The sequence below is a fragment of the Heterocephalus glaber genome, unplaced genomic scaffold, assembly GCF_053883595.1.
Source record: "Heterocephalus glaber isolate CG9 unplaced genomic scaffold, H.glaber_assembly_v1.0 deba00001663, whole genome shotgun sequence".
Lineage (NCBI taxonomy): Eukaryota > Metazoa > Chordata > Mammalia > Rodentia > Bathyergidae > Heterocephalus > Heterocephalus glaber.
The window spans coordinates 1-14,011 of record NW_028258404.1 but is presented as its reverse complement, the minus strand read 5'-3'; the positions used below and the strand labels follow the sequence as shown (position 1 = coordinate 14,011).

At 36.1% G+C, this 14,011-nt stretch overlaps 1 protein-coding gene across 5 annotated transcripts in view; it reads left to right on the top strand.

Annotated features, from left to right (window-relative positions):
• LOC147822299 (uncharacterized) overlaps positions 1-12,848 on the top strand; it is a 390,614-nt gene extending 377,766 nt beyond the window's left edge. For 3 of the 5 annotated variants that reach the window (XR_015445826.1, XR_015445828.1, XR_015445827.1), the window contains one exon: positions 12,298-12,335. Coding sequence is in view for 2 of the 5 variants with exons in the window: in XM_087197291.1 (XP_087053417.1) it covers positions 12,298-12,340 (43 nt within the window). In the remaining 3 variants the exon portion in view is untranslated. Of the gene's footprint in view, positions 1-12,297 lie in introns of all 5 variants that reach the window. The other 2 variants (XM_087197291.1, XM_087197286.1) reach the window with 2 other exon arrangements.
• Positions 12,849-14,011: the final 1,163 nt, after the last annotated feature.

The window sequence follows — 14,011 nt, the reverse complement described above, 5'->3', positions numbered from 1 at the left end:
GTCCATTTTCCAGGAAGTCCTCACTCTACCTTGTCATATGCCATCTCTGTCACAGCCACCCCTCTCCCCATGTGAGTGACCGTGAGATATATCAGTTCTAGCACCCAAAACCCTTTACAAAGCCATGTTCACTTAGGATCGGCAACACAATATAACCAAAAAAAGTCATCTACTTATGTTTTCAAGGTTCTAGAAGGTTTAAATTTGCCATTCAAAAATGTTTGCAATATCATATTTGAAGCTGTAAGTATGATATCATTGATCACCAATTATATCCTTACTGACCTGTGGCAAACTTCTTCTTAAAAACCTCAATTTTTCTAGCCAAAACTGCATGGATTAGAAATTGCAGAGATTGTTTGACATTTATTTCTTAATTAAAATTAACAAAAATTGTGTTTACTTATCATGTGAAACATGTTGTTCTTTATAGCTTTTTAATTCCCTTGCTAGTTAGCAGCAACTCAACCTGACACAAGTAATACTACTAAAAGTATTTGATTCAAACCAATCTTCATTGCAGAAAATTTGTTGGCATCACATAGTTAACATTGTGAATGTACTGACTTCACTGTTGAAAATACTCATTTCTTTCCTTGCTTTATTTTGGAAGTTGTCTACATTCAAGAGAATGAAAAAAATAGAGAATATCTGCCAACTATCCTATAAATTATATCAAGATTTTAAAAAAGAGATTTCAAAGTACGAAATTGCAGCTGTTTCACCACTTCTGCCAGAATTGGACCTAACTTAGCTCATGAGTAAGAGCGGGCTTAGCAGTTCCAAAAGCATTTGTACTGGGAAGCAAGTCTTTTGTGGTGGTTTTTCTTTTTCTTTTTTTCTTTCTTTCTCTTTCCTCCCACCAAAAAGGATAGTGCAATACCACCAGAACCAACAGAAAACTACAGGGATTTGGTCTGAATTCTGAAAATACAGGTTTTTCAACAGACATTTTCCTTTTTTTCCTCAAATTGTCAAACTAAACATACATCTATGAGAATCTACATAACAGACACTCGCCACACAATCCATAATGGAGAAGCGGAAAACAAACACAAAACACTGTGGAAGGCACATTTTATTTGAAGAAACAAACAGAAACAGAATCCACAAGACACAGGGGAACAGGATGAAAAAGGAGTTGTTAAGGCTGGCGTCAGCTCTGGTTCGTGTCCTCTTCCTCATCTTCATCCTCATCCTCATCCTTAGTTATAAATTACTTCTTGTTCAGCATCTAGAAGCCACAGGACACTGTATAAAACCTCTGGAGTGGAGGAATCCAGAAGGGAGAGAAATACACAGCAGCAGGACCCTCCTCCTACTAGGAGGCTGTGCCACCCTGAGGTGCTATCTCTGAGTGCCCCCACTCACAACCACAGCCAAACTCATAGGCAGAGACTCTAGAGGAAAATGTGATATTGGCTCTTCCTCCTCTCTGCACAGCCTATTCTCAGGAAAAGTTCAAATTCAGCCAGAGGCCACTTAGCTCAGAAACTCAACTCTGGCACAGAACTGAGAAACGAAACACACACAAACATGGTATCTAAATAGCCAAAATAGATGTTGCAAAGGCCAGGAACTGATGTTCAGGAACTTGACTGATAGTATGGTTCCTTGGGCCCTCAACTAAGAGCCATAACAAAGCCAGGTTCTCTGGTCTTTAGCCCACTGCTGGTTTTAAGTGGTGAATTAAAGCACAAAAGAGGAATACAGAGAGAAAGGCTGGGAGAGGAAGAAAACAGGGAAAGTAGTTAGAGATAGACACACTAATGTGCAAGAAATAACCTACTGCCTAGCAGTAAGGGAGAAGATAGAACAAACTATTCACAGGAAAAGAACCAGGAAAACAATGTGAGGTCTTTGGTGGAAGAACTGGCCTACCCAAGCCTGTCAACCCAGCAGAGGTCTCTGGGAACGGCACAGGAGGGTAATTCCATTCAAAAGGACCCCACTCAGTCTGCCAGTGCTGCACAGGATTCCTTGCCATTCGAGGAGACATGCAAGAAAAGCACATATCTGGGAAGTCCTGACTGTTACTAATGTTTTAATGCTACAAATTTCCCCTATTGGAAGGCAAACTTCTATGAGAATGTCAATGTCATAGTGTAGCAGAGTTTAACACCTGAATGTCCACGGCAACATGGGCACTCCTGAATTTTATTTAGCATGAATTATATTTACACTTTTTGCTCTTTTAAACTCAATAATAAGCAGTTACTTGTGAAGTGAGAGATTGAAACTCCGGTTTAAATCTAACCTCCCCACCTAGATTTTATGTGGATTAGCTGACTGAGAATGAGGGATGCTCCATTAGATAAAACCAGAACTCATCCCAGCAAATTCTGAAGAAGTTTAACCCTAATGTATTTATTCACTATGAATTCCTCACTTGGGCCCCATTTCAAATGAATGCCTTATGTTTAGCTCTGATATTTTATGGAAAGTAGGTTACCTCCAATACCCAATTATCTAGATCTTAATTTGTAAAAATAGAATTATTTTTAAAAGCTAATTTTGCCTTAAAACGCAAAGTTACCCTTAGGTAAGAGTTGTAGTCAGGACAGCATTTTATAAAATTAAATGACGAACTGTCTTATAGTGGTTTGCCACCTGCCAAAGTACCTGCTTGTAATAATGTCAAAATTCTTAGTTGTCTTTTATTAAACATTTGGTTAACTAGTAAAGCATAGTTTCCTGTATAAGTTCTTTGGACAGGTTAGTCCTGCTCCTGGGTGAGATTAATTCAGGCATCACTTCTGTTTCTAATGTACCAAGTTATTTTAAAATTATTTTTAACATGTTATTTAATGATAATGATGAAACCCCACCCTTCCACAGGGACTCTTTGGAGCATGGGTTTATAACATAATGGAATATTCATTATTGAAAGAATTTATTTGAGAGAAAGAGATGTTGAAAGAATAAAAGGAAATTACAGATCTCATTGTTATTGGGGCTCACAGTGCTCCCCAGGCACACAGTGGGCACAGTTAATTAAAAGCTGACCTTTTTTAAGGGCTCCAGAGGTAAATATCAATGTCAGGTGGGTGATGTTCAGGTAACAATATCCTGTTTTTCCTAAATAAAAGACGGGTTCAGTGAAACAGTTTTACTGGTCATTCACTGAACTAGAGATGAATTTATAATACAACTTCTGAAAGACTCCAGGGAAATCTACTTCCTTTAGCCTGATACTTTCTACCTCCAAGTTGATAATTTTTATTTTTTTATTTTCCATTATAAATCTATAATATAAGGAAATTACAATTACAGAGTTAAAAAAACTGAAATTACAGGACACCATAAGATGACAATATATATATATGTGTGTGTGTAAAAAAGCTCTCAATGTTAAAAATGATATACAGGTAAGCTTGTGATTACTGTTTCTTTGTCACTTTTGGGTCCTATCCACTTATGATGTGCTTTTGAAAACTGGCCTCATTTGAAACTGATAAATATGGATCCAAATCTTGGTGACCTATAAGGTCAATCTTGACATAAAAATAAAAGCTTCCTTGAAGATTTCCTCAACTATGATAAACATAAGCATATTTTCTTCTTTTGTAGCCAAATTTATTACCTTCATTCCTCAATTTCTTTGTAGCATAAGTATTTATGCTTATAAATACAAAAAAATCACTCAGTCTTTTTTTTGGTATTATCGATAAGCTTCCTTATCAGTGCTAAATAAACCATACAACAGGCATATGTGACCCATTAAAATAAAATGGAATAATCTCTCAGGTGTCCAGACACTCCACGGTCTCTACTGTTCTCCCTTGCTGGGCCCTGGCTCATGGTCTCTGCTGCACAATTAGTTTCTGTGAAGTGTCTCAGTTCCCATAGCCAGTGAGTGGGTTCTGGCAGGTTTGGCCACATTAGAATCTCCTGTTCTTGAAATCTTTAACAGAGACTGGAATCTAAGAACTTCACAATAGGGCCGGGGATTTAGCTCAGTGGTTTCGCCGTCTGCTGTGCAAACGCAAGGACCGGAGTTCCATTTTCGGTACCAAAAAAAAAAAAAAAAAAAAAAAGAAAAAGAAAAAGAAAAAAGAAAAAAAAAGGACTTCACAACGAATGAGATTCAGCAGGTAAGAATGGTGGTTCTCTGTTCACCAGGAAACAGAGACTATTGGTGAGGGCTAGAGAAACTTGTTGACCCAAGGAGGTATGTGGGAAAGATCACAGAGAGAAAAAGCGCAAGTAACTTTTTCTTGGAGTGGTCAAAACTTTTAAAACTGTAATTATTTTGGGAATGTAGATAAACTATATTTGTTCTGACTATGGCCAGTGTAATATTTACAGAAGTTGATTTAGCTCTATTATCTTTACCCTGATAGAAGTTTTGTCTTTCTTTCATTTCCCAAGTATAAGTTGGTTTCCTGCTAATTAACCTCTTTAATGAACATCCTAGGACAGTGTACTTCGGAGAAGGTAGGTTAGGAAGGTCACAGTGTACTTCGGAGAAGGTAGGTTAGGAAGGTCACAGTGTGAGGCCATTTGTCAGCATTAAATATGAAGTTGATTAAATATATGTATGTGTCTATATATGTTATATTCAAAGAGTGGCAGCTCTATAACCTGATATTAAGCATAATTTTATAATGTGACATGTATCTTACAAAGCAAAATAATTGAAAGGCATGCTAGTCAAGCTTTTGTTTAATTGAGACCAGTTTATGCTTGGAGCATTTAAATTATACAGCTATGCTAATTAGTCTATTTTATTACTTATGGTTTAATATTATTAGATTTAGGTTGTAATCTCTAATGATCATTTACTTGTTAACTAGCATGTTGTCATTAAAATAAATTTTAGAATTATATTGTTAGTGTACTTAGTTATTATCCCATAAGTAACATAAACAACTGGAAGAACTTGTGCCAGATGGTAAGACAAACTCTCTTATCATAATTCATTTTATAATATCAATTTTTATGTGGATCCTAAATACCAGAAACACCATATGTCTTGTAAAAGCATAAAATGTACAAAACTACAGCTATTTCCTCATACTAATGAGAGACATGTAAGTAAATGTTTATTATAACAATATGTGGTTGGCAAGTGATGAACCATTTATAGGCTATTCAAGTGTACTGTTAAAGTGTGAATTATAAAATGTACAGTTGCAGAATAGCAGCCTTTAAATCTCCTTGGGTTGTGAAAGGAACTGCAATTAGATGTGTCTAGGATCAGATGAAATTACTTAAAATATAATCACCCTATCTGAGTTGATCTGATATTTCAGGAAGATAATGTTTTTGAACCTCTGTTTAAAAACATGTTCAAAATTACATGGCACAGAAGATTTTCCTTGCTTTTGTGGCCTTGCCAAGATGTTGTCACTTTATCTGTAGTAATTATCTAAGCTGATTGAGCACTCAAGATTACCTATTTCTTCAAATTATAAACAGTTTTATAATAACATAGAGAAATTTATTGGTCTCCTTTACAGTATTATAAATGATAAGCTTCACCATAGCCCCGCCCACTGACACCTATTCAAGACACAGAATTTAAATAGGCAGAAGACATCTTAGTTTTTGCCTAGTATAGGTTTCTATTTTCTTTTGTAAAGAGTGAAATGACTAAGAACAATAAAGAAAAATGTCTTTCTTTTTGGAAATTTTTAGAATAATTTGATACGCAGCCAAATATGTATGACCATAGCTTTTGAACATTTGGTAGTCCATGCTTAGGCGGAGCCAACTCAACAACCCGGGTGGACTTCTTAGCATTATTTTAGAGTATTAATTGTTGTCCAACCTAGACTGTGAACCCAGCAAGCAGAGATAATGGAATCACAAGTGAACCAAGCTCCTAGGAGCCCTGTTTAGCACATTTATTCTACCTTGTTTAGTGCTAGCTACTAACATTCCCTATCCCTCAATTACTTGTTCCTTTCCAGAGGGCAGAGCCTGAGTGTTATTCATCTTTGGGTCCCCCCTCCCCAAACTCTTACCATTGCACCTTTGTAGATGGGGATCTCTGTAAACGTTCAGATGGAAATGCATGTGTAGAATCATAAGCCATATCCTTCCAGTATAATTGAAGGCCTCTTGAGCTTTATCAGTACCACACTGAAACTGTGTGGATTATTATTGCAATTTATTCTGAAGTAAAAATACTCATAACTAACTTTTCAAAAAAAATTCCATTTACTCTCATCAGGTACTTAAGATGAGAACAGTAAAGGTATAGACACAGAGAAGTGTTAGAAAGAACCCTTTCCCCCCAGCACTTGTGAAAGAAAATTGAAATAATCTCTTCAGAATCAATAAGCTCACCCCCTACCATCTGGTGTGGTCTTTCTGCAGGGATGATAAACATAGAGGCCCCATGGGTTATCCTTTCAGAGAGAGATGTTATTTCTTCTGTTGGAAGTTCATTTTTCAGAGCACAGGAAACAAAGATACATGGTGGGAATTTTTTTTCTTAAGGCTGTGCTTTCTAGGGCCTTTTCCCAAAGTTGGTGAGGTAGGTGTGTACATCTAATTTTCAAAACCTCAAACATGTCTTTGCGTGCTCAGTCTGACTTTGGCCAAGCTCATTCAATGACTGAGAAAGCAAACATGCTCTATAGGAATAACATCTTATTTCGGTAAGATAGGCTAATTACAGTGAGTTCAAATCTTTATTTAATCTTCCTACAGTTATCCTTTTAATGTGTTCTGTAATTGCAAACCTTTGGTCTGTTAATCTCTGATTCATTAGTGGGCTTCTCAAGTGTTTATTAAGGAGTGTGGGTAATATTCTGGTAATTACTAATAATCTTTGTTCATAGCACATTTACAAAGATCTCTGCAGGGAGTTCCATTAGGTTCATCACCACTTATCCGCATACAACTTTTATTAGCAGCCTCTCACCCTTATAAAATATGGAACTTGAGGGATTTCAAAAATAAAATGAAGTGTCTTTTTTCTCTTATGGCTAAGGGACTCAAATATTAACTCTGAGTATTGTTCTTCCTCCAAAATAAAATTCTCTTCTGCTGTCTGGTGTTCTCTTTTACCAGTGAGGAGAAAGGCAGAGGGGTTTGATGATGTATCTCACTAGTTCATGCTGAGTCCGTGGCCACATTGGCATTATAACTGGTGGCTCCCAGTCTATGTCCTTGGACACAAAGGTGGAGTTATGATGCAGCCAAATCCATTATGCTGCATAAAATTCCACTGAGGGGTGGGGTGGGAGTGAATGTAACTTAGAATTGTCTTTGGTGGTAAGGAACCTTGAATCTCCATCCTAAACAAAACCAAACTTGCCACCTCTTTTTTGATACCTGAAATCCTTTTAACAGAGGAAAAGCTTAGACAGACAAATATGAAAGTGAAAGTGGCAGTAAAGATGAATGATTGGTGTGAATGCTTTCTGAAAGCAGGGTTGAAGAAGGCGAGGTAGGAGAAAGCCCAAAACTGTTGAATGAGAAATGATCCAGAGACAGAAGACACCAGAAATAAACTGCAGTACTGATATGTTTAGTATTGGTGGCAATGCCAAAGGAGTGGTTTGCAATGACTTTTTTCCCCAGTGCACACCAGGTAATCATCTGATTTGATTTAAAAGCTGAAGGATGGTATACAAATATAGCTTAAGGACAAAGCCCATCACCTACCCCAGTCTGGCTCTTTGCAACTAATTGCTACCTACTCATATGAAGATACAAATACATGAATTTTATAATCATATAAAAATGTGAGTAAATAAATTATATATATATATATATATTTACTCATATACACACATTCTGAAACTTTCAGTTCTTTGGAAATAAAGGCACTTCTTAAATTTGACATTTTGGAATTTTCAAATACCTTGTCATAAAGTTTTTAATGGCAGCAAAGCCATTGTATTTCTTGCACACATCTTTCCTACAGCAATGTCTTCAGCAGTCCACAGATAAGTTGAAGTTGCTTATCTAACTATGCTGAGAAGCCACAGACAAGTTTAAAATGGGTTTCAGTGAGCACACAATTGGGTGAGCAGGATACGCTATAATCAAGATCCTGATACATCTACAGGAAAAAAAAGATGTAATGAGTGAAAACATTTTTTACTTTACAAAATATATTTTTGCATTGGGTCATGAACAGGAAGAAGCCCTTCCTGGTCCTGATGGTCACCACAACAACTTGCTTAATATTTATGGTGTGGCACAGTGCTATGCAGGCGGACACTGTGGCAGACTGCTTCACTGGATGCTTTGCAGTGTAGCCCAAGGTTCAATGGAGTCACCCTCCTTTCCCTTGTGTTTGATTCTGACTAGATATCAGGCCCTGAATATTTCTTGGGCATGACTCTACTGTTTAGTTTGTCTGTTTGGCAGCAAATTTTCATTCTAATAAAATAAGTTACTCAGATGGAGATTCCTGATGTGTCCGAGCTGCTATTATTAGGACAATGGAGAGGCCCAGCCTTTTCTTCTGAATGCAATCAAGAGTAGTGTGGCTTTGCCTTTGCAGTTTTACAAAGAGTTCTATTACGTAACTGGGAAACTGTTTCCCTCAGCGTAGGATTTGTTAGCACAGAATGCAGCTTGGAAAACACTGATGTAAAGCTTCAGTCCAGGAGAGAAATCTTTTAAGTTGCTGAAATGTAGTGGAAAGGAAGAAGAAAATTGCTCTTTCACCATTATTGACCAAAATGCACTGTAATTATATCTACTTGAAACAGATTCCTTAGAAGAACTGATAACTCTGTGATCAGAATAAGTCATGTGTAATGGAACTAAATGCTGCACATACTTTTGCTCTGCAAAGTGTAGACATGCTATGTGTGAGATTCACAGTAGAAGAAACACTGCTTGCCTTCACCTGCTTAATGGCCCTTCCAACTGCTTTAACATAGCAAGGACTGTTCGGGAGGCTTTACTGAGGCATTAGTGTTTGACATGCCTGTCTGTCCTTTTGCATTGCTCATCCAGAGAAGTTTGTGAACTCTTTTCATGTAGGTTGGGTTTTTTTGTTTTGTTTTGTTTTCCACTGGGGATTGAACTCAGCACCTTGCGCTTGTGAGGCAAGTGGCAGAACCACTGAACTAAATCCCTGGCCCCTCATGTAGGTATTTTGATGTTGCCTTTCTTGTTAGTAAAGAATACAGCATCATTCATCAGACAGTCAGCTTTTATAAGAAGTACTCAAAGATCTCACTGATTGCCTTTGTTTCCAGTTCTAAAATGGATAGGAAACTCATATTAACTGAATGAATAATGCGTTGGAAATATTATTTCTTGGAGTCTAAAAACAGAAAGAAACCATAATTGAGGAGTGAAGTGTCTAGACTCCCAGGAGCCAGGTTAGTTAGCTAGTTAGTTATGAAGTAACTATTCTCTATATTCATGTTTGTGAAAGCATGGGTATTGCCTGAACTTGCAGACATCTTAGATAAAGCTCAAGTCTCTAATACCAGCAGAAAAAGAGGGTTAAAGGTCGACTTCCTAGACATGAGGGTGTGTTTGCTTTGGTCTCTCTGGTGACTCTTCACATCTAAGACTGGGGCTGCACAACTGTGGCATAGCCATCTGGAGGTAGCTGAAGTGCTGGGCTTATGTGCAGAAGAAGGTTGAAAGTTCTGTATCGGCCTTTGGCTTTACCTGCCAAGTACCCTTTGCTAACCAGCTGAGTCTTCACCCAGCCTGAGAAATCAAGCCTGTGCCTTTAGCCAAGTGCTACAACATCTTCCTGGAGGAAATATGGATAGCCAGGCTCTGTGGTGGAGGAGGGTCTTTTTTCTCATTTCCCCATTAGAAAGGGGAGATTTCCCTCACTGGCCTTTGTCCCTTTCCCACCTGAAATGCTTCCCCTTGGTTTACTCTTTCTGCCTCTCTGAATCCCAGGAGGACCAGTTCAAATCCCCTTTCCTTCCTGAAACCCTCCCTAACTCTCTGAGGAAAACAGTAACCCCCTTCCCTGTGAACACCTGGATAACCCTACTGCCCAGGCTGCTTGACATTTTGGATGTTTTCCCTTATACTGACAATTATTTTTGCTCATATTTCTTTTTTATGCTGCTTCAGAGTGGACATACTGCCCTGGGATTTTGTAAAACCTATTGTGTATATGGCATACATTAAGAAAAAACTTCATACTTTGGGAGAAAAGCATCTAGAAAGGAATTTGAAGTAAATATATTAACAAAAGATTGTTACAGGTATTATGAAAAACGTCTATGTGCATGTAATACTTTTTTATAATGTATGAGACTGTTTTAAATAACTCTCTTAAAAGAACAAGTAGAGAAAAGTCTTGGTTTCTCAACTAGACATAAGAAAGTGTTTCATACTCAGCAATGAATATGGGTTATAATATGCAACTGCAGAGATGGGATTGCTTTATTTGAACTAAAACCAAAGTCATATATTAAAAATTGTTTTATATTTTCCAGTTATTTTTGTACAAACCTCCATTGTATTATTTTCTGTTTAATGTTAGTTCATTTGTATTCGAAGTACCAAGTTATCTCATCTATATATGTTATAGGCCAAAAATACCCAAATATGGTACATCTGCCTGACCATCAACTCTTGTTCTTAGGCTAGACAGAACTTGCTGAGTCTTCTACCAAAATCATCTTTAGATCTGAAACAATTTAAATGAGTTAGTTATTCTGAATATGACCTTCTTATACTCTCTGTGCAATTTAAATTTAAGAGTGTAATTAATCTAAACTGATCCAATACAGGTGGAAATTTGACCCAAAAAATCCCTCTAAAGATGAGTATTTATGACTCTTTAAAGTTTGGCAATTGTAGGTATAGGATTGTGGAAAATTATTTGCTGTGTGAAAGATCAAAAGAATGTGCTGAATATATCAACAAAAAATTTTATTTAAGAGAAACATGACTACCTAACATGTGCCCCTTTTCTTCATTTATGTTGTTTTCACTTGTGATGCCTTCATAATTGTTCTCCATTCCGTACTCCCACTCTACTCCATCTCATCAGCTAATACTTATTTAAGGACTTGCATGTGCCAGGAACTGTGCTCAGAAATTTACCTCCCACATTCCTGAACAGATACTCTCCTGCCCAGAAACTTTTAGCAGCTTTCCACTTTGTAAAACCAAATGTGATTCCAGCTTCACTTCTTACCTTTGATAAATTTATTCAATTAATTTGCCCAATGGCCTCAATCAAAGCAGTATATATCTACTCTTCTCTGTGATGTGTATCAGTCTTCAGCATAATTCCCTGAGCCTAGAACATATAAAGTACATTATTCTTGGAAGTAATGCTGTGTTCATATCACGAAGCCAACAATATGAAAAACCTCGTAAAATAAATAGTATTGGCAGCAATTTTGAAAAGTTATTTTTTAAAAAAAGAAACAAGTGAGGGGCTGGGATTTAGCTCAGTGGTTCCGCCACCTGCCTCGCAAGTGCAAGGACCCGAGTTCGATCCCCAGTACAAAAAAAAAAAAAAAAAGAAAAGAAAAGAAAAGAAACAAGTGAAATTGTGGTGGGAAACAGAGGAGAGAGAAGAAGGGCCTTAAATCAGAATTGGAATAAGAATGTAAAACCCAAGAGTAGGCTGATGAAATAAACTAGAGAATGGTGAACAATTGGGGTTGGGGAGAAATGAAAAGTACTTGTTATCAGTCTCTTCAGAAACAACCTTAGGGAAAATTCAAAATAAAAAATTAAGACCTAGTCCTGGAAACATCCACGTTTGCAAGGTGAGAGTTCTGAGGTAAATATTCATACTCAAAAAGAAGAAGAAAGAGGAGGAGGAGGAGGAGGAACATTTTAATTGAACAACAAAATAAACTGCATAGTAATATGACCCCAACATACAATCCCAATCTCACTCCAATTGCAGGCACCTGCCTGCCAGAATTAATTCCAGATTCACAAGCAATATCCAAGGTAGGCCATATTAGCTCCTCAATATTTTTTTACCTTTATGTTAAATCATCATCAAGAAATACCAATTAAGATAGGATTTAGAGCTACATATTTGTTTCATACACATCTTCAGATTTTGAATTATATGTTAATATATGACATCTGTGTGTGCTTTTCACAAAAGTAAAAAAAAAATAAATGCCTCAGGATGCATCTGCTTGACAAAGTAGCAGATGAAAAAAATCCTTTTCTATAGTTTCTATTAATTCTACAGAAATAAGGCAAAGATTATATAAGATAATCAAGTCAATAATCAAAAAATCTATAGCAAAGACCAGAACTTTATATTAATCTGAAAAAAACCCCCTGAATTTCTAAGACTGAAAAATGGGAAAAAATCATTTTGCAAAATCTTTGACTTGAATGTTTTGTTTGTTTTTTATTTTCTAGGTTCCAGATTCAGAGAAGTACAACTGATCCAAACAGTTTATAAAAGCTTAGGAGACAGCTTTCGGAGGATTTTTCGAACAGAAGGGTATGTATTGTTTTTGATACATAGACCCTTTGTTGAGAGAGGCATGTTAATGTATTTGTGCAAAACATATTTTCTCATTTTCCATAGTTTATTTTCCTAGCTTTATTGGGAAAACACTTAAAAGTGGGCTTTTCCAACTTTGTTTGTATTTTTCCTGACATGATTAAAAACTGAATATGTATATAGTAGAAACTTCCACAGAAAAGGTTATTAATAGCTTGCTTAATGATTAGAGGACAGTTTCCAATTTATATCATTAAGGTTTTCAAAAGTTCTTATAACCAAGGCCACCTAAACTTGACAGTTCTTTATTTTGTACTTAAAAATAATCCCCAAATGCATTCCTTGTTTGCACACTGGTTTATAAATATGCAATCAAAACAAATCTGTGTCAAAAACTGATGCATCAAATCCATTATCATATCTATTAGATCAATGGTCCCCAGCTTTTTGGGGACTGGTTTTGTGGAAGGACACTTTTCCATAGACTGGGGTGGGTGGGGAAGAGGAGATTCCAGCACATGACATTTATTGTGCACTTTATTTCTGTTATTATTATGTTGCAGTATGTAGTGAAATAATTACCATAATGCAGGAGGGGACTGTTGGTACTTTCTTTTAAATGTAGCTTTTTTTCCCCAGTCTTAGATTCTCCCACTGTATCATCATTGGGTCTTTCCCCCTTTTCAGAGAAGCTCTCTGGTTATGTAATATTTTGCATTCAAAAATTATTTTCATAAGAGAATTGCTTAAAAATAACTATTGAACATCTTACAATAATGATAATTTAATATATATTTAGACTCTATTATATACTTAGAATTCTCCTTACAACTCTGCAAGGTAGGTTCCACTCCAGTTGGACAGAATTCAAAAAAATGTAGAGAAGTTAGTAAATTTCACATGTTTTGTAAGTAGAGGAGCTGGACCTCAAATCCGTATCAGCTTGACCCTCTGTAGTTCATTACCTCTCTTGACAGATATACTATAAAAACTATTTTACTAATAATTTATTTTAGTCAAACCTACATCAGTAATATCTTTTCAGGCCAATATATCCTTAAAAACAGCTATATGCTACAATTTATTAAATTAATTCCTTAGGTGAATCTTAATTTTTTTCAGATTTTTGCTATTATAAATAATAGTGCAATAAATATTCTTATACAGTCATTGCACATTTATAGGTGTATATTTGTGTATTTTAATATGTTTATATTTTAAAACATTTAATATTTTATACATGTATATTATATAGAAAACAAATTGCTATCAATTCATAGAATCAAATGATATCATAGATGCTGACAAATTACTTTCCAAAAAAAATACTGAGTTTATACCCTTGGTGTTTGAGAAATTTCCATTTCACCTCACCCTCTCAACCACAGAACATTATCAGATATTTGGGATATTTGTCACTGCTACGTAGCTCCTGTTGACATCTGCTATAAAAAAGATAACTGTCTTAATCGTATTCCTTTGATTGTCACTGGCATTGAGCATACTTTGATGTCATTAGGTGTCATTTCTTTCATGAATTTCTTGTTTGTGTCCTTTATACCCATTTTATCTAAGATTAAATTTTCAAAAAGTTGATTTGTAATAGCTTAGTGTGGTATAAATTAT